This window comes from Ciconia boyciana, chromosome 8, assembly GCF_034638445.1.
Source record: "Ciconia boyciana chromosome 8, ASM3463844v1, whole genome shotgun sequence".
Taxonomy (NCBI): Eukaryota; Metazoa; Chordata; class Aves; order Ciconiiformes; family Ciconiidae; genus Ciconia; species Ciconia boyciana.
In genome coordinates this window covers 52,352,187-52,375,751 of record NC_132941.1, presented here as the reverse complement: position 1 = coordinate 52,375,751, position 23,565 = coordinate 52,352,187, and the positions used below count along the sequence as shown (strand labels likewise).

General features: G+C 44.1%; 1 protein-coding gene across 5 annotated transcripts in view; it reads right to left on the bottom strand.

Annotated features, from left to right (window-relative positions):
- The window catches only part of WBP1L (WW domain binding protein 1 like), a 60,375-nt gene that overhangs the window by 3,746 nt on the left and 33,064 nt on the right, over positions 1 to 23,565 (bottom strand). For 3 of the 5 annotated variants that reach the window (XM_072870949.1, XM_072870952.1, XM_072870950.1), the window contains 2 exons: positions 11,089 to 11,191; positions 35 to 196 (listed from right to left, as the gene is read on the bottom strand). In XM_072870949.1, the coding sequence (XP_072727050.1) occupies positions 35 to 196; positions 11,089 to 11,191 (265 nt within the window). Of the gene's footprint in view, positions 1 to 34; positions 197 to 11,088; positions 11,192 to 14,021; positions 14,183 to 21,110; positions 21,300 to 23,565 lie in introns of those variants that run through there. The other 2 variants (XM_072870951.1, XM_072870953.1) reach the window with 2 other exon arrangements.

Genomic DNA, 23,565 nt, shown 5'->3' with positions numbered 1-23,565 from the left:
ACGACCTCCAGGAAAAATGGTGTGAGGTACATACGGAAATAAAACGGCAGGGCTGAATAGTTATGGGCTTCCCGGTAAGCGATCAGGTTGATCTCGTGTTGCCGCTGCTGGGCCTGGAGACGATGCTTGGTGCGTCGGTGATGGCAAACACAACAGCAGCTGAGGATTATGATGATGGTCCACACCAGCCAAAACCCTGCAGTGGGGGAGAGGAAGTGTTAAACACAGCATGAGAGCCACATCCAATCCCAGGAAACCTCATCAAGGCGATGGAGAAGATAATCAGAAAGCCTGGATCTGAACCCCGCACTGCTCTAAAGGCAGAAATACGCGGTGAACCAGGAGGCTTCAACACGGACCCGCCTGTGTGGGTGACTGCTACTCTGGCAGCCTTGACAGAATCGGGTAACTCTGTACACACTTTGGTACAACGTGGATCATGTTCAATAGGCACAGCTCTGGAGGAGAATGAAATATGGAGACACGGCTAAGCTCCCCCTCACCATCCCTTCCACCCTCAGATATAATTTCTTCTGGCCAAAAATATGAGCAGAGCTGTGAATAGCATTGAACTTGTCTCCCACAGCCGCTTTGGTTTGAAAATAACAATCAAGACACAAAAGACACTCTGCAGATTGACCACGGAAGAAGAGAAAAACCCCAAGCACTATGTTTTGCTTTTGTTTGCACTGCTCTTTAATTTCCAGCCCAAATCCTTCATTGTTATGCTTAACAAAAACATACGCTTTTTACATAAATGTCTCAAAATATTTTTAAAACTTATTTTTGTATTCAATGTCTTAAATTATCCAAAATTAAATTAAACTAGCCCCCCACTCTGAATCCTCAAGAAACCTAACTTCTGCTCCGTTTGTGGTCACGGCTGGTTTCCGTGCACTGTCGTATCGTATGTACACTGTTCCTTAAAATTTTAAAAGAGCACTTCCTGAATTTTCTCCGCTCCCTCCAACATGTGGAATAATGCCACCTTTCCATAAAACCCCCTTCACGCTTGCATGCACGAGAAAAATGTTTTCAAGAGACACTTCAAAGAGCTATAATGTTCACTCCAGATGAGGCTTTTGTCTCCTGCGACTACAGGAGACAATCTGAGCTCTATCTGCCTCAGAGGTGTCTGTAATCTCCATCTTTAAGCTCAGCTTTTGCAGCTAAGGATACCAGGAGAGCTCCCCCTTTAGAAACATGTAGGCCTAGCAACCACCCCTCAGCAGAGATCACAACACCATTTTTCTTTCAGTAAGACCTCTGCCACTCTTCATTACTCCCAAACAGACAAAATGAAGGCTCCTAGTGCTACAGCCCATTTTCAGCATGGCCATTCTGCCCTGTGAGATTAAACTGCTTGTTTCTCCCTACTAAAAACCTCTAGTCCTGCCTTTACAATACCTTGATGTTTTCAGCATCCCCTGCAGAGTTAGCAATGTTTTCTCTGCTAAGAGCTGGGTGGGGAAAGGTGAACACTTTAGGAATTTGAAGAATGAGAGGAGTATGGCTCTAGCTCAGGACAAAGTACAAGTGACCCATATCACAGATCTCCGAGCCTTGCGCTGGGCTGTTTGCAGGTGAACTGGATATGCCGTATCATGCCTCCGAGTACTTTGAGCAGGGACTTTCACCTCCCTGTGTTGTAACCCAAATTCTCCATGTATTTTGGCACAGCAAACCGAAATCTCTCTCTTGCCTTGCACAACCGATTTCTCTAATGGACTGGATTCCGCCTTATACCCAAACTTATCAAGACCTCCTATCAAATGAAGGTGTTACATGCTCCATTTTTCTTGCTTGGCTGGCAATCAAGGTTCCTGGGCAGTTTTTCTAGCCAGCCTGCTCAGCTATACCATGAAGGGCAGAGAGAAGACCGTGAACTTCGCTCCAGAGGAGCAAAGGATGAAGCACTCAAGATGCTCTCTGCACTTCCTTCAAACTGAGCTGAGAAAGTGTCCACTGCCCTCCAACCACCCTCCTGCTTCCAAAAAAGCCTTTTTATACAAACTATAAGGATTGGTCTAGTCCACCCTTCCCTCCAAAGCCAGGCATTTGCAACCACTGTCTCACAGTTTGAAGACTCCCACCAATACACTTTATTTCCTGATAAGATAAGGACCCTTGGCTCTTGCTTGCTGAGGAAGCAAGAACACACTCATCAAAACCAGGTCATTGGCACAGCACACCACCATGCACTGAAGCCGGCCTGCAGTTCATCTTCCAAGTACTCCTTATTTTCGAAGAGCATTCCGTGATCATGCATTCAAAAACAATGGAAAATTACACCCAGCTATCCAGGGATTTTAGCTACAGTTATGAAAACAGATGCTTTTTAACACATTTGATCATGTCTTTTCCCAAGGACTCTGGATGCAATGGTAGGAAGCAGCACTTAGTTAGTTAAGATGTCCTGGAGAACTGCCACTGTTAAGCAATCTCAGCTGTAGCAGCCGAATTTTTTCTGCAGGGAATAACTGCTCCCACCCAAGCCTGCATCCAGAAGATTTAAAAAGTATTTATTTAGAAAACTTCTCTACCCATTCCAAAGAAATCCCAAAGTGCTTTGCAGACAAACTGATGCACAAGCTCAGAGTAGGGGTCAAAGTAAGCTCAGCCATTCCTGGGAAGACGTGCAGCAACTCCGTAAACAACAGGCAGTAACAACATACAACAGTTTAGGATAATAAATTAATGCTGGATCCTACTGAAACCGCAGGTGGCATTTTAAGTAAACAGACCATAATTTACTGGATTGCAATCTGGCCACGGTGCCAGGAACAACACCTCCATTCTCGTGCAAAGGGTCTATGCACGCTCGCAACCACAAGTGGATGAGATCTGTTGTTTTTCATGGGAATTTCCAGAAAAAGAACCCACTAATACCACATTATTGCCTGGTTTCATTAACCGCTGACACTTCCTAGAGCTTCTAGGAATTACTCAACCCCTGACTCAGCAGGAGCCCAAGGACTTGCCTGGATGATCACAGGAGGTCAGCAGCGTGTGCCCCCCACAGCCATTTGCTGGCCTGGCTTCTGGCATCCTCTTTAATGCCTTTTCCCCCACCTTATCATGCAACAGCACATCCGAACTGCTGGGCTGAAAGCCCCCCCAGTGCATAGGAAGCAATAGGATGGGACCCCCATAGGTGCTGAGGCACACAAGGGGCTTCCTGGTTGTCGCTTGAGCATGGGTGCCAGTGTTGAGAGATGGAGTGGGTGCAGTCTGGTTGCAAGCCCAGCACAGTGCTGGGAGTCCAGGGCCTCCATAAAAGGCTCTACAACATGCCCTAGCTAGAAGTTTGGGCACAGCTGCAATTTTGGCTGCAGAACAACAACAACAACAAAACTGTAAAAGCCTAGCAAATATATAGAATGGTCATTTATTTGGAATAAAGCTTTGCGTACAAGGCCAAATGCAATTGTAAATATTATGTCTAAAAGTATGGAGCAAACAGTGAAGATGTTCAAGGCTGAGCTGTGCATTTTTACACCTAGTGATGCTTGGCTTCAAACCAGCAGCAGAGAGATAAACCAAGCAGACGACTGGCCCATGGACCCCAGTGACTCACTTGGCAGGAGGGGAAGGAGGGGAAGTTCAAATTCATCAAAGACAACACTACACGAGCAGGAAACGCGGAGGCTGAGCACAGTAGCGGTACATACTAACACCTCGTTCATGGCAAGAACAGGTAGCAGCTCTGCCTCATGCTGAAAACGGGCAAGATGTGCAAAGGCAACAGAAGTCTGGCATTAAAAGGCCTTTAGAAGCGAAGTAAAACTAGGCTTCTAGTTGCCTTCACTGCCCCAAAAGCCTCCCCCATGCTCTTCAACATGTGCCTCCTTCCCAAATGGATGCAAGCTGGTTTTCAGCTGCACTGTGCTGAGCTATCACTGCAGCCACTGGAAAAGGAGAAAAGGTTGGGAGACACTGGGCATCCTGAGCCAAGTTTGCCATTAAAAGTCTGATTTGAGAGAGAGAGAGTATTTCCCACTGCCAACCACTGGGAACAAAAGCTCTCGGCAACCTGAGGGCAACGTGACAGGCAGAGAGCAAACAGGGTCTTTGGAAAAACAACCGCTGAGGGACAGCATCAACAGAAGCGAGGCACCACTTCAGAGCTAAACATGCACTGGGGGACCGTCATCGGACTTGAAGGCAATTTCAGGCGTGCTCTTGGTTTATGGAAGAGTCAGAAGCTGAAACACTCTCCAGTCCAAAAAAGGCTGAGTCCTGAGAAACACTGCTATATCTTCTGTCAAATTCACTGGTGATGCCAATGGGTGGATAATGATGCAACCAAAGGGTGAATCAGACACAGCCAAGGAGCTGAGTTTTGCCAAGAGATTTCCCTGCCAGAACATCAAAACCTTTCATAAAAACAAAAAAGAAGTAGCAACCTCTTAGCCAGCATCAGACAGGCTCAGAGCTGTAAGCTCTACACAAGTGCCAAGCTCAGAGAGTCAGAATGGGAGCTGCAGAAAGACCCAGGAATAGAAGTAGCTCCCATGAAAGCCATCTCTCTCACAAGCAGAGGAAATACTGAAGAAAGAGAAGGCTGCTATGTTTACAGTGTCTTTGGGAAAGGGAGTCCCATCACAGGGTCACGCACCAGAGATGTTTTCTACCAGCTGTGAAAGAATATGCCAGGCTTAAAGCTTCAAGAAAAACCTTTCTGGGACACTGAGCATAGTTTTGCTCAAACTTAAAAATAATTAAGAATAAAATAATTTAAGAATTAAAAAAACCCCAGAGTATTCCCTCCTCATGAAAAAGGGGGGAGCAATGTTCAGTCTGATGCTGTACTGTATTCGCTGCCTGGGATGCTGCCATCAGCATTCCCGATGAGGGAAGCTCCTTTTATCCTGTGCAAAATGGAAAACGTTTTCTGGAGCGCTCCAAGAGTAGGAACAGAGAAATCTGCCCTCAAGTTCATGGTAAACTTGGGCAAATGCCATTGCTCTGTTGGCAGGAAGTTCCCTAAAAGCAAGCCAAAACATACTGCGAAGTGTTTTTGTGTCTGCCTGACAAGCATCTGGGTAATAGCTTTGGCTCCATGAGAGCTGGTTCTGAACAGAAGGAGAAGTGGGACAATTTCATTGACTAAAAAGTGATGTCCCAAATGGTGGCCTCACAGTCAGCCATGGCTGGAAAAAAAATTGTCTTTCACAGGGCCAACACTATCATCAAAAATAGGAGAGAGATTTAATTGGTACCACAACCTGGATGTACTTGGGTTTAATAGTGTCCGTGACACAGAAACCGCATCATCTCCTGCCACTTCAGACACAAGCCTGTACAAGTCAATGCTGCTCCTCAAGAATGACAGATGAAGGATCCAGACCATAGGCCCATGGACATTTTAAGAAGGAAAAAAGAAGCTGCTGAATGACGTGGTCCTCTCCTGCCTGTCTCTTCCATATCACCTCCTGCTGCCTCCTCCGCCTCTTCTTGTGCCAGCACAAAGTTGTGCGCAACTGTGGTTTGAACTGGTTTGAGGGAACCAGAGCAGGTTGAAACTCATCTGCCAAACACAACAGCAAGAGAAAGACTGTGACTTTCAGTGACAGTTTTATGTCAGTTTAAATCAGTGGAACTGCAGCCCCAGCCTGACCACACTGCAGGAAAAAGTTACTGAATATTTGTAGAGTACAATGACAAAAGAAAAAAAGCTGAAGATGACATCTCCAACTCTCGCTCACTTGCTCCCAGACTGGTAACTCAGACAAAAGGAGACGGACATTAACTGCAGCTGGTTTCTAGTTTTTAGAATAGTGTCCAGTATACATGGTACACCCACTGCCATGAGATAAGATGAAAAAAGACAGGTTTCAGAAAAATCCTTTGCTTACCTTGCAATGACAGTCAACTTGAGGCAGTAAATCTGCAGACACTGTTTTTATGCCTCTCTCCTGGGGAGGGAGCCTTTGAAGAGCAATTGCTCCTGTGCTCCAGAAGACACATTTGTAAGTCCAGTCAATTCCAGCTGACTTACCCCTCCCAAGACATCTATGTTGGTAAACCGCATGTTGAACAGTGGTCTAACAGAGATCAGAGGGGAACATCCAGCTGAGACCATGTCCAGAACATCTGGGAACAAGATCTGGAGAACAGCCTGCACCAACGGATCTGGTGAGGAGCCAAGTTGGAGGTACAGAAGGCAGGGGGTGAAACAGCACCAGCAAGCTCTCTTGCCTTTCCTTGCTGTTTAACACAGAGCAGGTGGAAGCAGGCCACATGGGGCAGAAGTCAGTGCCTGCACAGACTATGCAAGACAGCTTGCCTTCTTTAGATTTGTGAATTTTACCGAGCCACACCAAAGCAAGCTTAAGGTGATTCTGCTGTCTGGATTAGGCTACAAAAAGTACAAGGAAATCAGGAAATAACTCCCTCGGTGACCCTATTTATCATGAGTTTCTGCATGGTTGTGACATCTGTTTTGTTTGCCCTATACTTTCAGCTAGGCTTTGTCATGGGAGGGTTATCGCTGAAGCACCAGCTGAGGAGTAACAGCAGCCAAAGGTGAAGTTTGATACACCTAGGAAAGACAAAGCAAGTACAGCCATGTAGGAGGCTGGGTGAAAGGCAAGGAACAGGGCAAATCCCTCTCTGAAAAGGGATGTGGTTATACTGAAGGATAACACGGGGTGAGGAAGAAAACATGGGACTGATGTGTTGTTTGACTGAGGGTTTTGGAGACTGCAGCAAAGTCTTGGAAATTAATTCCTATTATAAAGCTGACCTGGAACATGTATGTGATACAGCAGTTGCTTTAGTTTTAGCAGCTAACGAGATCCTTGCCAAAATTTTCGGGCAGCACACTTTCTGGGGAAAAGAGCTGTCTAGAGATTCCAAGGGGAAGCGTGCAGAGATGAGCAAAATGTTCAAAATCAGCAAAACATCAACTGTGTTGCCTGCAAACAGAACACTTTTTCTTGTACAACCCTTCCACTAGGGCCCAAACAGTCAAGATATTTTTTTGGTTTTTTTTTCTTTCAGAAACAGAGGGGCTCAGTATCACTGCTAAAGCAGCCAAAATTAAGCAAAATAGGCACATCCAACATCTGACTACTCACTCATCACCAATGCTGGTTTGTACATCCTCCTGGGTATGTACAATACCTAAATGACCCAAGACCAGCTAAGCCCTCTAACTTTGAAATCCTACAACTGAGATCTTCTGCATGCAGTGACCAGCTGCCTGTTTCCATGCACCATGACTCCTGAAGCACAGCGTACTATTCTTCCAACCACACCATGCAAAATACTTTCTACAGCTTTGCTTGCTGTGTTCAGAGCCTCTGGAATCATCTAATTTCATGCTGATCCTCAATAGGCAAGGAGAGACACAAGGATGGATGTCAGGAGATCTGGATTTGGTTTCCAGTCCACATTATATGCCTAAACTTTGGAAAATCCAGAATGTCTGAGCCTTAATTCTTAACCTGCAAAATGTGGGAACTGCATTCCTCAATTACCTTCTCTCCTGTATTCAGAAAAAGTAATATTTTGGAACATTTACGCAGTAAGATACCTGTCAGGCCTGGACAAAGGCCAACATTGGAAAACTCCAACAAATCACAATCACATCATAACAGTCCTGAATAAAAACTGTTAGTAAGCAAAATCCAGCAGCTGCTGCCATTCTCCCAAGATCACAGTCTCCCTCTTGGGGACTGTGAGCTTTCTGGGGAGCCCAAATAAATTGTTAGGCTAAAATGCTGAACCAGCTCAGCCACCATCCAAACAAACACCTTTCCCTATGTGAGGAAATGCAACAGTAAAGGCCCTTCTTCCTTTTTACTTTTTATGATTCTATTCCAAGAAAATGAAAATACATGCTGCACTTTTTCCCCCCATATTACCAGCTACTAAGCTTGAGCTAAGAACTAATTAGACCTTTATATAGTTATTAGACCTATATATATAAATCTGGATATAGTTTTATTATTTGGCAACATGGCACTTTTTTTTTTTTTTTAATAAATAAGAGATGGGTGGGGAATCTGAACCGGACTGTTATCTAATTTTAAACACAGGCTGTCCACCTGCTTGGCATATCATGTTCTCCATTCCTCCACTCCACCCCTTAACAAAATAATACCTTGATTTTGCATCCTATTCCACTACCCTCAAGGACTGGTTTATAATTACTGCAACTTTACTTGCTGTCTAGAAATGTGGAGATCAGCCATTTTCAAAGACAAACTTCCCTCAAATTCTTGAACACGGAAAAAGATCCTTTTTACAGGAAAAACTTCAACTGGCCACAAGACAGGATCACATTTCAGAAGGCATGTCCAGCAAAGCCAGACTAGTTTTCTTTTCCATTTCAAATGCCACCCTCCTCTGCTTCTTCTCCCCATGAAGCTGTGGTGATAAATAAATCCAGGATTTAATTCAACAGGACTAGCGAGAAGGTCTGTTTTCAGGCACACAATAGCACTGGTGGTCTGAGAAGGTCAAGAGGAGCAGAAACTTTTCAAAGGCTACTTCAGTACATGCATACACTGGTTAAAATTAAAACATAGAACAACCATGAAGCCATACTTAAAAGGTGCTGCTAACTTAACTGTTCATTAACCAAAAGTTATTATTAACTTTTAAAAAGCTACTCTATTCCCAAGCATGTAAAGCTGTTGCTCTCCATACCATCAATCCACTGCTCCAGACTATTTACATACTATCACTGCTATTCACCTTTAAGGTCTTAAGAGTGCCTCACCACATGTACCTACCAAAGATATTCAACAATTCCTGAAGCAGCAGGTAAGTTCTGCAGCTGTGGTTGCAAGCTCCAGAATATGAATTTTCTTAAATTTAAAGGACATGCCCCGCTTGTGTCTCCCCTCCCAATCCCAGAAAGCTTTTTCTAACACTCATAATGGCAAAGCAAGCTTTGAAAACATTAACCAATTTTAAATCAATGTTGGGTGTTTGCCTGACTTTGCAGAAAGCCTAGAAGAATAGGTCTCATGTTTGCATTATTCCCCTCATCTCAGTGTAGTATATGATGCTCTCTGCAACGCAGAAGGAATGTGAATCTCAACACAGAAACCCATTCCTGCCGAGGAACCATTCAGAAGTGTGTGCCACTAATAAGTTTATTCCATGATCTCAGCATGACCTGTGCGCTCGCCCTAGAAAGAAGCCTGACATATTCTGCTTCCTTCTAACAAAATCTGGTTTTATCTTCCAAGAACTTTTATGATGCAGCCAGGCACTGCCAAGTATAAAAGTCCGTGCCATACTGGGAGCGCAAAGACAGTTAGTAAGATCATTCCATTAAAATGGCAGGGGGCTATTGTTCGGGCTGTATTGTTTGTATGCAATTCAGTTAAGCCTCTCTTTCAAGATGTCCATGGGAGAAACGTGGTGACTGTGCAACAAGCTCCAGTCTGCAGCTGTACTCCATGCTATTGCTCAATTTAGATCCTGCTTGCCAGCCAGTCTGTAAGCCCTTGCATACATGCCTCTTCCTCTACATTCCCACCCACACAAATCCAAAACCGGGTCTGACCTTCCCCACTCTGCTTTGTCCATGCACTCCCATATAGTCCGAACAAATTCCAGCCATCTGTCCTGCCTGTGTTGCTGACTGCTATGATCTGAACCAGGCAGTCCAAGGCAGCCACGCATTCATGCCTGTTTCTCAGCCTGCTAGGGTCCCTGGAGCTGCCCACCTGGTCCTGAATCGTTTCTTGAACTGTTTGGAGACTTCTGAAAATAAAGCTGCTGTAAAAGGTCTGCAATACATTCAAATCCTGCCATTAATATCAACACAGCCAGCCACTACAGTCTGATGCACAATATGTCTTGAAGGACTCTAATAGAGTCCTGTTTAATTTACAACCACGTCCTCTATGCTTCACTGGTTAATTTGAAAAGTAAAAGCATGTTTCTAGACTAAAGGATAAAGTGTCAGCTACTCCTGTCCTTGGATCCAGGTTAAGTGACGCTCTTTGTATGTATAATACATTTCCACACACATGCTACTTTGAGAAAGTGAAACTGTGGGCACAGCAGAGGGATTAAGTAGATAGCACAGTTGCATAAAAGCTACGAGATACCATTGGGTGTGGTAAGAAAACATCTCCAGTCTCTAATGTGGGGGTACAATATTCAGAGTTCCATATTTCCAAGTTCTGGGAGCACAGATGCCTTCTCAGCTGAGGCTCCTGGCAATACAATCACATGTCAACATCAATATTGAACCCTTTGTGCTCCTCCTCAAGACAGGAAGACACCATCAGATGAGCACAACTCTAAAAGTTTGCCTTTAAAATTCAGCATTTCTTACTTTCCTATCCTTTCAACTTCCCATTTTTCCATATATCTTTATCAGTTTTGCTGACCTGCTTTGACCTGCCTGCTGCCTTCTAAAGGGATTTAGCTATATTCACTCAACCACTCATTAGAAACATGGATAGTTTTAAATCCCAGATTTTGGGAAAGAAGAGATAAGAGAGGTTGCAACGAGCAATGTATGTTCCTCACAGCCCACAGTATTCAGCCACTGTCAGCCCACAAAATTTGCCCAAGACCCTCTCCACCCAAGGAGCTGTGCTCCAAACACAATGCATCCTGAAGAGAATAAACGTCCTGGCCCCCCTCCTTGAAAGAACAGCTTTAAAAAGATAAATCAGATTTAAACTGTTGTTCTTGCAAAGAACTAAAACAATAAGATGAAAGATACTAAATTAATTCTCTGTTTGAGTGTGCCAAACTCTAGTGTTGTGTGTATCAGCATTTCTCCCTCAAGCGTGGTTTTCTCACTCGCATACAATGTTGTTTTGAGTACCCTCAGTATTGTCCAAATCAGGAAGAAGACCAAACAACAAATCTCCAGTGATGAACGTGGCAAGACGACCCACTACTCCTCAAAAAGCAGGTGATGCCCATTGTAACAACCCTGTTTCCCTTGCCGTATGAGGTCAACTCCGTTTGTGTTGCAGTGAAATGCAATGGCAGTGCATAGCAAGGGCTGAATACAAAACCCCACAGGACACAAGCCAGACCTGTAGTATGGTATGAGAGCCATGCAGATTAGGAAGGTAAGCCATACAAAACGGAAGGACTTACACCAGAGTTCATAGTAGTAGTTGCAACACTGGGATTGTCCACAACAGTGGCCCGTTTCACATATGTAACTTTGATTGTTGACACCCATGCAGGTTTCCTTGTCCTAAAATTAAACAGACACACTTTTAAGATGCTTTGTCAGTATCTTCTGTAAATGTAATCTTTTACTCAATGAGCTGCAAGCATTTGAAAAGTCACAGTTTATGGTCTTGGGAAACTCTAAAATACATAAAGAGGTTAAAATACAGCTAAGGATCACCAAAAAACACAAAGGACTGTTCAGAAGAACACCCCGTATCTCCAAATTCATGAGTTACATTGCTTTAGCATCTAGTCAGCGCTGCTTTCTCATCATTCCTTTCCTTTTCCATTAAAAGTTATCACATTTTGAGAGCCAGGCATTCTCTTAAAGAAGAGATGTCATTTGTTCCACGGTTTACGCACTATCACTGCGTTACTGGGGCTGAACACCAAGTGGAAGAAATGCATTAATAAACAGAACGTTATAATTTGAGAAAAGACTGCTTGGATTCATTTAGATCTAAATGATAACTACAGTATGTTCCTGCAAGATTCCAATCTAAAATGATTCCTTCATAATTAGCCATGTGCTTTATGTAAGATCAGCATTCCTGTAAAACTTCTTCCTGGAATAGCAAAGTAGTGCAGGAGCAGAGCCAAATCAGCTGTACTGTATCACCCAGCAGGTCCTGAGGACACTTAAGATGGAAAAGGACTACTGTGTGAGGTCTCAGTCCCCCATGTGGTGCACCGCTTCACAAAAATCCATGTTTTTCTGCTAGTCTGAAAACATGGGTGGGAAAAATACAAAACGCAGGAAAACCGAAGCATTTTACAGGTTCTGGTTTGTACATCCTCTAACAGGCTTTTGGGCAACCTGCAAGTTAGAATACACTACACAGTTTCTTAAGAAACAAACAGATCTTAATAAAAAACATTGATGTTGCAAACAAACCTGTAACCAAGACTAAAATTTTCACTTTCTTTCACTTTAAATTTATGATAAGGCAAAGTAAATGTGTGGAGGTTTATACTGAAAGACATGTTGAAAGAATTCATTTTATAAGTACCAACTTTCAAAAAAAAAAAAACCCCAACCAAAACCAAAACTAAAACAAAGCAAACAAAAAAGCCCAACAAAACCCAGCCAGCTAGGAAGAGCAGCAAACCCAAGCAGCAGGCTACAGGAATGTACATCAGTGGATCCCAACACTTGAACTGCACTGTTCCTCTCATGTGAGCGCACCACGGCCACACTTCTCACAAGCCTCTATAGAGTCACCACACACGCAAAATACACAGTCCATTTCAAACCATGGACCACCTCACTGAACAAGTGATGTAAGGCAGCAGTTTCAATGCAGAAGAGTCCTGCACTAAGTTCTTAAGAAGACTCAACCTATTTGAGGATCTGGGGGAGCGGCAGCAATCCCCCACCACACAGCCCCCCAGTCAGAGCCGTACCTCCCCAACACTGGGCCTGTGAGTCCCTCACTTGAGCACCCATATTACAGCAGCAGTATAACTTCTAAAAGCAGAAGAACCTCCTACCACCTAAGGTTCAACAGAAAAGATCCCCCTCTGCATTCTTCTCCTAAGAAGTCATACCAACTTTTGAAAGGGTTTTGATCATGTGAGGGCACAGTTCAGCAAACACGACTCAGCATACGATATACCACTTCCCCTCCTTCCACCGGTATCATGATTTCCACAAAAGGCTCTAAAAAGCACCAACGGGCCATCTCCTTAAAATTCATCCGCAGAAGCAAGAAGCTGGAGGGGTACCTGCCTCCTGTTTCCAGGAAGAGAAGAACATTTTGCTGGACAGACCAGTCAAACTGCTTTACTGCAGGTAGCTAAAGCAAACATTCTATATTCTTGTCTTGAGATGCTGCATGCCAATAGTAGACACAACATTTTCCTATAGGGTAAGGAGGTGTTTTCCATCTGTAACTGCAGCAGCTAACAGCAACTTTCAGGAGACACTGCTGAGCTAGCACAGCATTTTCCGCTTCAGGCATGCTATTCATTCCAAAAATTATAATTTTAGCCAGCAAAAGAACTAGAAACAGGACACATCTATTCTCTTATCTGTTCTTATTAGTTTATTTACACTTTTCCTCATTTTTGTTGGCCTTGCAGAGTTAATGCAACTGACAAACAGCATAGATTTTGGCGCTCACATCAACAGAATTGAGAAATTAAGATCCCATTGCAAAATTGTAATCCTGTTGATAATGCACAAGCCAGAAAGTGACCGGCTGAGGTCTGTGGTTGTGACACATGAAGATCAATGCGACCTGTTGAACCAGCAACTGAATCACATGGAGCTGGTGAAAGAACAGAGTCCCACAGCACCATTTCAGGAACTCCTCTGCATCACAACACCGATCTGTCCTTGACCATTTGTGTTTACTCCCCAAAAATTTGTTGCATTCAGTGTTGCCTGCTTCAAAGAGTGGCAATAAAGAACACATAGCTGTCTTTTGGGAGCAGCAACCTATAACAGCTTCAACATCACTATATTTCTCCCACTTAAGAACTTGCAGCAGTCCTGTTTTCAGAGACTTTCATCACATTATCCTTTTATTTGAACTTCCTGACTCTTTCTTGACAACCTTTTGATATTTGAAATGACCTTTCCATAATGCCATATGCTTAGGTGCAGGGTTGCTTCTTGTTAGGCCAGCTGGCAAACAGGTCTATGAGGGAATGGGTGTACATGTTGAACAGAAGATCCTCAGCAGCTAGGCTGGTATTCTGCAGGTTGTTCCTGCCTGCTTTTGGAGATCAAATCTCAAGCAGCATCCTGCTTTCCCATCTAAAGTAGAATTCAAATCTTACTGTTCAGAGCTTCTCTACACATTGACCAAGAGCTATCACCTTCCTTGCTAATGCATAAGCGCTTGTACCTTTGAATAGTCTCGCAGTTAGCTTTCAGCTCCCACAGTTCAGAAAGTCCAGGGTTTCAAAGTCCTTGCAGTGCCAGCCACCAGCCATGCTCCTCGAAGTCCACGCAGCTCCTCTTGGGGCCTTTCTGCAGCCCTCTGCCAGCCTGGCCACCAATGGGTTTCTGGGAACATGGAGCCGTCAGACTCAGTGCCACGTGTCAGACCCAGAACTGTCACCCTTGTTTCCAAACAGTTTCACAGAATCAAGGAATAATTTAGTTTGGAAAGGATCCCAGCAGGTCACATGGCCTGACCCCTGCTCAGAGCACAGCTACCTTCAACGCTAGATTACTCAACCTGGCACAGGGAAAGAGATAAAACGTAAGGGCAACAAATTTTCAGAAAAAGTCTACTAGGCAAAGATTCCAGCACAAGCAGAGCATTGTTTTGGGACGTGTTACAGGTGTCTCCTTTGGATTATTTCAGTCTCCTTTCCTCTCCCCACTTAAGTCAAGACTCACTTCTGTGAAAAGCTGAGCTGCTGCACAGTTTCTCGCACTGTCTTGCAAGCCAAGGAAGAGGTTATGTGCTGCCATCAGTACAGGCCATGACTGAGACCGTGACAGTTTTTGTTAGGAATCTTCTGCCTACTGCTAAGCACTTCGATCAGGCTTCAATTTCTAATTAAATCCCAGCTTGCACTTTTCATACCGTCAGTGTTGTATGCCCATTCATCCTTTGTGTCATATGCTGCCAAACGGTAACTACTCAAGACATATCAGTAATATAGTTATCTATAGCCTAAATGTCTCCTGGAAACAATATCACAAGTGCTTGTGCTACAAAACCACACTATTTCCTCTTTCACACCAACAGGCATGGACAAGGCACAGGACTGAAAGAGTAGTTTTACAGGTAAAAAAAGTATATATGGGGGGAAAAAAAAAAATCTCATAGAAGCAAAATTGGAGCACTCGCATTTTATTGACCTGCCTTTGTTTCTAGTTTCCATTTCAAGTAGTGCTTGTAATGATCATTTTTAATCATTCTCAGCAGCATGGAGTTTCTAATCAAACTACTACAAAGAGGTGGTGTTGGTTTTTTTTAGGTAGTCTTACGAAAACAGGGAAGGGGGAGGGTTTCTTTCTGAAAGCACTTTCTTCCCCAATAGCCAGTGGCTATCACATTCCAGCGCAGGCTTCCCTGCTGAAGGACAGTCTTGTTTTCTTGTTGTCCAGGCAAGCACATCCCTCCTCACCAGCCTTTGTTCAGCTAACTGTAGACGCCTCCAGACAGGATTACTAAGCAGCATCTACACGGGTCTGCTCTGAAAGAGCGTTCAACTCCATTAGAGCAGAATATTCCTGTTTTGCAACTAAGAAGCCTGAACATGCCATCCGTTATCTCCCACCTGCAAAGCCTAGGAGATTTCCAGCTAATTTCAAGGGATTGGCTTTATCCTGTAAAGCAGCACATACTCTAGGCTGCATGTGCATCACTGCCTCCTTGGCATCATCCTAAGAGCTGACGCAGATCTGAGGAACTGGACTCACTGGATCCCTGACGCACACTCCAAAGCTGGGAGCTTTCAGGAGAAGGCTCTGCAGTCCTGGAGTCTGTGTTCTCTCCCCATCCAGTCCAATAGAGGCCATTTGTTATATCTGGTGCAGGCTCTTTCTCATGAAACCTGTTGAGTTGGGAAGACCTCATTTTGGTGCGTTTGGAGAGCCTCTTCATATTTTAGATATGGTGTTTTGGATTAGTTTTCACTTGTCATAAACTTTATGAAGCAACTTTGTTTGAATAAAAGATGTGGTTTTTACTTATTTTCTTGTTGATATTTGGCATTTGCGATAAACCCACAATCATGCTGGCAACTCCGCCAGCAGCACACTTTTGCTGTCAAATGCTTTTACAAATAATCCTTAAAATATCCAACAGTGGTAGGTATAAGAGAACTCAAGGCAGTGCCATATGTTGTCACATCTGAAGCTACAGCAAACATTAACGTCAGTGCCAGGGAAAAAAGCCAATTATTTTCGCCACCTTCCAGTTTAGGATTGGACCTTTGCTGGAGGTCTATGTGACAAATTAAAGGTCAAAATCTGGGGCATGATCAAGACAGGAGGCATTCATGAAGGTCTGTAGGTTGCCTGAACTGCCCCTCGCTGCAAGAAAGGATGGAATGGGACATCCTTATCCTACTTTTGTAAAGGTTTTCAGTACTAAATGGGTGGGTTTAATGCCCTTAAATCTGTTCGGATTTATTGCATCTGAAGCCAATGTAGGAAATGGAGGGAAATGAGATCTGATTGACAGTGGAGTATCATTACAATAAAAGGATCAAGGCACCTCACACTTTTCTACTCTCAAAGTCAGCAGGTAACCTGGGAACATTGTTGCTATGTCAAAAAGGAGAAAGATGAAGATGAGCATATTCCAGACCAGTGTGGCTATTTTCCAAGCTGAAAATTAATATGTGCAACTGCAGCAACAAATACCACAGCCCACGCTCAAAAGTGCATAGTTGGCAGTGAACCACCTACAAAAGATGACTCCTCAGCTGGCATTAACCAGGTAACCAAAACCAGCAGTGGCTGATATCGCAGAGATCTAATAACCATTTTAGCTTTTTGCTCTGTCTCCTCTTTCCACAGAAATCTGGCCTCCATTGCCCTAAATATGAGCACCTTGCATTTATGTGGCCTCTATGTGTCATTCAGCCTGCCAGAGTACTCATCCTAACCTTGGTAATACCCAGACACTCTGGAAAACACTTTGAAATGTGAATTGCATTTACTGGCAGCAGGTTATATGCCATTTGTCTCTTCTAGGATAGCCAGTTTTTTAGACCTACACTAATTTCCTGTTCTCTCCAAACTTCGGTACAGCATTTGTCAAGGCACTACATAGCAATTTACTATTTGAACTGGAAAAGATGAGGATTAATAACGGAATGACAGGGGTGAGCAAGGAACCAAATAACAGGCGTACAAACAGTGGGACACAGTGAAAAGCCCAGCAGCAATCTGAAAGGAGACTGCCAAGCTGGCATCCGCCGGAGGGCAAGATGCTACTGGTTTTAACAGGACTTGGGCTCAACCTGTGACCGCTCCAGACCTTCTGGTTTCACGGCTCTCATAGGGGAATTTGCTAATAAGCATCTATTTAATAACAAAAAAAAAAAAAAAAAAAAATCACGACCTAGTTATTTCACTAATCTCATTACTCGCAGGCAGTCCCTTGCTTTCAGTACTCAGCCGCACCCATAATAAAGCAGTACAGATTTAAGTGACACAATCTTCAGAAAAATATATTAAAAATATGTATTTTTAGTAACTCGCAATCAGTATTTGAATGATATATATTCTTTAAGCACCCAGAGTAACAGAATGGAAGTGATTGTGAGGATCTTAAACATGTTAGAGACAACCAACAGGAAAAACTGTATTTGATACCCACTATTTATGAGTTACCACTTGGCTTTTACTCAAACTCACATATCAGACTATCACTAGTGTTGGGTAGCCAAGCCCATCAGCAATAACTCATGAGAATGCAAACACAAAGCTACCAAAGAAGACGAGCATCTCTGTCAGATAAGAGACTCAAGTGGTAGTAGGTTAAAATTGTTACTGAAAATATTAGGCTGGAATGCCAAATCTTGACATAGGGTTTGCTACAATTCCTGGTTTGCCAGCTGCCCCCCAGTTCCTAACCAAAATTAATCTTAAATAAATAAATAAATAAAAAAATCACTAGATCCTTTCAGAGAAGGACAGCAGGTGAGATCTCAGCAAGGACAGGCAGAACTGCAGGGGAACCCTGAATCACCAGGGCAGCTCAGGACTGACGCCCACCCCGAAGCCTCTGGTTCTTCTCCCATCTTCATAAACACTACACTTGTTAGTCCTTTGGAATGTAAAAGCAAAAATCCACCATCTAAGCGAGTGCGGTGCCTTTGGTGGATTCAATTTAACAAAAGCACAAAAGATTGGTAAAGATGAAACCAGCTTTGATTGCTGCGAGTTACTGGAACCTTGGGTGCCAGCCCCTGCCAGCGCGACAGGGGATAAATTCCTGTAAGCCTGCCTTACGACAGACAACTGAGGCCAGGAAATAAATCAAGTCTGGACACTTCTTCATAAGACACCCACCACAAATTCTGTTTTGCTGAATGTGGAAAAAAAAAACGTGTTAAGTGCAAACATCCAAATACTTAAAGTATAATAAGTGGGGGAGGAACGATGCCTTTGAGCTGTCCCAGGCACAATAAAGATCTCCAAAATGGGAATTCTAATCCACAGCATTTATTGCTTTGCTAATGCCAGCATCAGGAGAATTATATTTAAATCACCATGATTAATCAGCCACAGCAGACCCATCTTCACCCCCAGCAGATGCAGAACCTCTGAGGTTTTATTAACCTTTATCTGAGGAACAAATTGGTTTGTTGCATCCATTTATCTTGGAGAAATACCCCAACAATCTTTAAAGGAACACTGTCCTTTCACAGATCCTGGACACTTTGATATATTTCAGTAGAGCTGGTTTCATTTTTATCGCAAGTTTCACTTTCAGACTCCAAGAACTGCACATTCGCATTTTAAGTGCCACATGAAAGTGTTTACTTCGTTCACGCCTTGCAAGAAGCTTCACAGCTGTAGTCCTAGCCCTTTCACATTAAAGATAGATGCTTCTAGGAAATTACAGCTTTGAGGAGGCTGTCTTGGTGTTTTGTTGTTTTAAACCACCAAACAGTTGACAACACTGAAAACCTCGAGCAGTTAAAATTAAAACTGAAAAGGTTAGGAATCCAACATTTTAACCTTTTTTTCTTTCCTTTTACATTTACACAGTGAACTAGATGAACATGTTCAAGCTTCCACCTGCAACTCTAAGAGGAAATGTTCACTTAAAACTGAAAGCTGAGATCCTCTACAACCATGTTTCCTGGTACGGGAGCTTTAAACACCCACACTGCACTTCTGTCAGATAGAGCTGACCTAGGTTTTTAGGCATTTAAACATCATCCCCACTGCAACAACAGCAAAAAAACCCAAACCAAACACCCTGTTTTTACCATGTGTTCAGCAGTCCATCTGGCTGCAATGCCACTGGGTCACAAAGACGACGTGAAGGCAGATCCAGGGGAACCAGTTGTTCAGTGCAGTGCAGCAGTGAGCAAGGGGTGCCTGTCCCGGGGCGCCGAGCTCTCACCGTGACTATTTCGTCACGCAGCTCACGGGAGGGCACCCCAGGATCAGCACCCCTTGTGTTGCGTGAGAACAGCAGCAGCAACAAGGGACATCCCAGACAACCAAGTGTTTACAGTCCGGGCACAAACGCAAGAGACAATAGAGGCGGATGCATGACAAGATGTTCCTGAGTTCCTCCCACACTTTTAATTAAATAGCACTGTTCACTAACAACCCTTTTTTCCTCCCTCTTTTAGAAGTGGAAAAAGAAATTTCTGAATACTATCTGTATGCAGGACACAATCACAAATATTCAGATTTTTTTTAAAGTCTAAAAATGATTAAAACTCAAATTCATTAAAACTAAGAAAAGTTCAAGCAGCTCCACAAGCAGCTCTTTGCCACTATATCCCTCATCAGTGGATAAAAATAGTCAAGAGCTTTGCTCTTGTGTTCTTGAGGCAACACCTTTTTTCTGCTTCCTGTAAATGCCTCTGTATCGATGCTGAAAAGTTACAGAGAAAAAAGTACCATCCAGCCCACTAAGATAACCAGACGTTTGCAGTTCAAGCAAGTGAAGCCAAATTACACCCAACTTCTGGTTTTATACCTTATGTAGCATGTAAACTGTTCAAAACACACCTCTCAAAGAAAAAGATTAATTTAGAAATAGGAACTTTAGAGAAAAACACACCTGTGAGACTCAAGCAATCTCAACATTTAAGCCAGCTATGTCTCACTGCAAGTTGAGAGTCACCTAAAGCCATTCAGCCTTCGTGTCCAAATTTCCCTCCTTGGTTCAGTTCAGAGGTTTTTAGGGAAAGTTTCTTTGCCCTGAGTGCTAACAAGTGAACTATTATTATAGCTATTGCATTCAATTACAGAAGGTCATCGTACTAGAGGTAGTTTCTTATGTAAAACTGTTTTCAGTTCAGCAGGGTGGGAGGGAGGGGGGGGAGCTGCATTTCACCAAAAACTGAACCGATAAGGAAAAAGAGACAGCACTGTTTACTCAGCAGTGTGCTGCAAGTCCTTTTGCCTTCATTTCCAAACAACTGAAAGTAGGTAGTTTAAAACATGCTACAGTCCAATCTTGAATTTTTAATTCTAAATTAGAAACTGCAAGCAGCACTCTGATATCATGCAATATCTATTTATTGTGGATTACAGATCCCAGCAATGCTGGAAAGAGTTTACAGTTAGATTCCCCTCCAGACGTGCCTCCCAGACCAAAAAAAGGGTTTGCTCTCCCCGAGCCTAAGAACACATAGTTGGCACCTCCTCCAGCGGGGAGCAGCTGGGCAGTTGCTACCGTTTCTCATTCCACCCGACATTACCAGCTATTAAATTATCCCAAGTTTCTTGTTCAAGCTCAAACTCTCCCTGAACAACTAAAAAGTCACCAAGCTGGGGGTCACAGCACATTGCCATTTTTCCGTTTGGTGGCCTTTGTCAGAGATGAGAGATATATAAATGTCTCTTTTTTTTTTTTTTTTTTTAAAACCACAGTTGAACACTCAACTGCCTGCACAAAAAAACGGTCCAAAGTTTGGCATGTTTTTAAGCAATGTAAACACAATTCCATATTAAGGACCGTGGAAAGTACCCTAAAACCCAACCAAACAAAAACTGCACAGGAGCACACACAAAGAGCCACCCTGCCGCAAAGCCTACAACAACAAGAGTTTCTTTCCCTGGCTCGCAGTTATTGCTCCTTCCTCGCCAATAAAAAGCGGCTCTCACGCTACCGCGCTCCCCGATCAAACACCATGGGTGGGGAAGCGCTGTTTGTACGGTTCCGTTTTGGGAAAGTCAGAAATCATGCCCTTGAGGGGTGGGAGATAAAAATAAAAGCGGTCAGTCACATCCCTCCACCTGAGCAAGCAGCTCCCACCGCACCGAAGCTGGTTACCTGTCTGAGACCCAGGAGGAAAGGCATTCTGCAGGCTCATCCTCCGCACCAGCGCATGGGAAGGCAGGAATTTAAAGCCCCACCGTGACCATTTCCTCATCTGCTGTGGGCAGCGCGCTCCTCCGATCCTATTTAAACCAGGGCTTCCTCGGCAGGGAATGCTAAGTAAACAGGGTCCTGGGACACTGCACGCACTCGCTGGCTCCCCCTCCTCCTCCTCCCACTCCCCGTGACATCTCTCAGACGCAGCCCAGCCGGGATGTTTGCAAGAGGGAAATGACATCAGGTCGGGCAGTTCTGAAAACAACAACAACAACAACAAAAAAAGCCCTGAACCTTAAGAGACCTGCTGGGTAACACCAGGCAGCTCCCTGCAAACGGGAGCTGCGTGCTGTTGGGCAGCGCTGCCTGTGCGGGACCCTGGCAGGGAGCCGTGGAGGAGCAGAAGGGCTCTCGTCCCTGCTGACTGCATGCTGCAAGTGGAGGGGAATCTAGTAAGAGCCGACAGCTCCTTAGTGATGATTAAATCTCGCTAACCAAAAATAGACATTTAATCTATTTTTGAGGAGAAAGCTAAGTTCGATGCTGCTTGCTGAACGGCACTGGAGCCCTAGGAGCAACCACCATGGTTTCTCCAAGTATCTCCAGACCCCCAGGGCCTGGGTAAAGCCTTCACAGATCCAAAGCACTCCCATGCGTTCTTCTGCCTACCACCACGGCTCCATTTTTTCTGAGCAACTCTTACACCACTGTTCAACTCTCGGCCCCTCTGGTTAACAGCCGTCCCACTAAAACAGCAGCAACCTCCCTGATTTCAGCAGGATCAGGATTGGGCCTCTCCAGCATCAGACAGGTGATGGGAAGACATTTTAATCCACCCCTCCCCAAGGAAAATGCGACTAGCCCCGACGGAAGGTTTCTCATTCTACTCGAGCTCGTTTCACGTTTTCATGCCAAGGGGAAATTAAGCCTTATAAACAAATTTATCATCTGGTGCCCAGGATGGCATGTCTTGTTTGTCCTCTCCCAAGCAAGGAGTACAGCAAGTTCCACAGTGGTGTGGAGATGACACTGCAGAAGGTAATCTAAATTTAACTCCCTTTTCTACCTCCACTTTGAAAGTTCAGCAACCCCTTTTTTTCCATGCTTCTCTTTAATCAGCAGCTGTCCTCGTCTGTCCGGGGGGGACTGGGACACCACCGCCACTCCCATGTGCCCCAGCAGCAGCTCCACGGATATTTGCCAGAGGGGCAACTCCCCTTGCTCTTGGCCTCTTTGGCTTTTGGAGCTCAACACATTAAAATATTTGACGAGGGAAGGAATATACTTTTTTTCCACAGAGAGTTCACTAAATCCCTTTTTTAGTAGCAGTTTTAACAATAATTTCAGGACTTCAGAAGAGAGAAACCACATATAATTCTTACAAATGCTAATTTACAACAGCAGAAAAAAAGATTAAAAAATTTAAAAAAAAAGAGGGAAAGAAAAAAACCAACCCAGAACAGAATCCCCCCGGACAGCCAGATAGCTTGCAGCAGTGTCAAAAAAAGACACCCATTTTCCACATGCCAAAACCCCTCCGTGACCACTGCTGCTGCCTCCTCCCAGCCCAGCCCAGCCCAGAGCTGTTTCCCAAATGAGAACCTCACTGTGGGTGTCCTCTACACAGTTAGGCTGTGAGACCATACACAAGTATTTAAAGCCACCATATAAACTTGCCGTTTAAGGTAAGCACATCTCTGTTTTTCCTAAGAGAAAACAGGCACATAAGTAATTTCCTGGAGGATACAAAACATCAGCATTAACCAGCATCAGCCAGGCAATGGGATTTTCCAGCTTTTGTGCTCTTGGATCAAACAAACTCTCAACCTTTGCGTTTCCAATTCTATGGACAAACACCAGTGATATAAAAGGGCAGCTTTCTGTTTTAGTAATCTGTTCTGTGGCCTCACGCTGTCCTTTGAAATATCTGATTTTGGCTGTTGCTATCCAGAGCCCTGGACTAGGCAGATCCCAGGGCTGAGCCAATGCAGCAATTTCTAAATCCCTACTGTCAGAAGGAATCTAACTTTAACCACCCGCCTCTCCCCCAGCACGTACTCAAAAGGCGAAGCGTCATTCCAGATCTAAGACAAGTTGTGAAGGACTATCAAAGGCAGTAACTTAGCGGAAAAGCAAAAGCATCCTAATTTATGTGTGAATTTAGCAATCCTGGAAAGACTGACACAAAAAAGGTGGTTTGCAAGCACGCATTACCACATTTGACTGCAGCAGCAGCAGCCACCCTCTCTTGCAGTCTGAATGACAGCGGCCAGTAACACACTCCACAAACTCTACTATACGTGACTATTGAAAGAGCCCCGCACAGGGGCAAAAAAAAGCTGGACGAGTTAGCTCATACCCTTATAATACCCTAATCAATACACCTAGAGCCTTTTCAAAACACCTAGGTTCT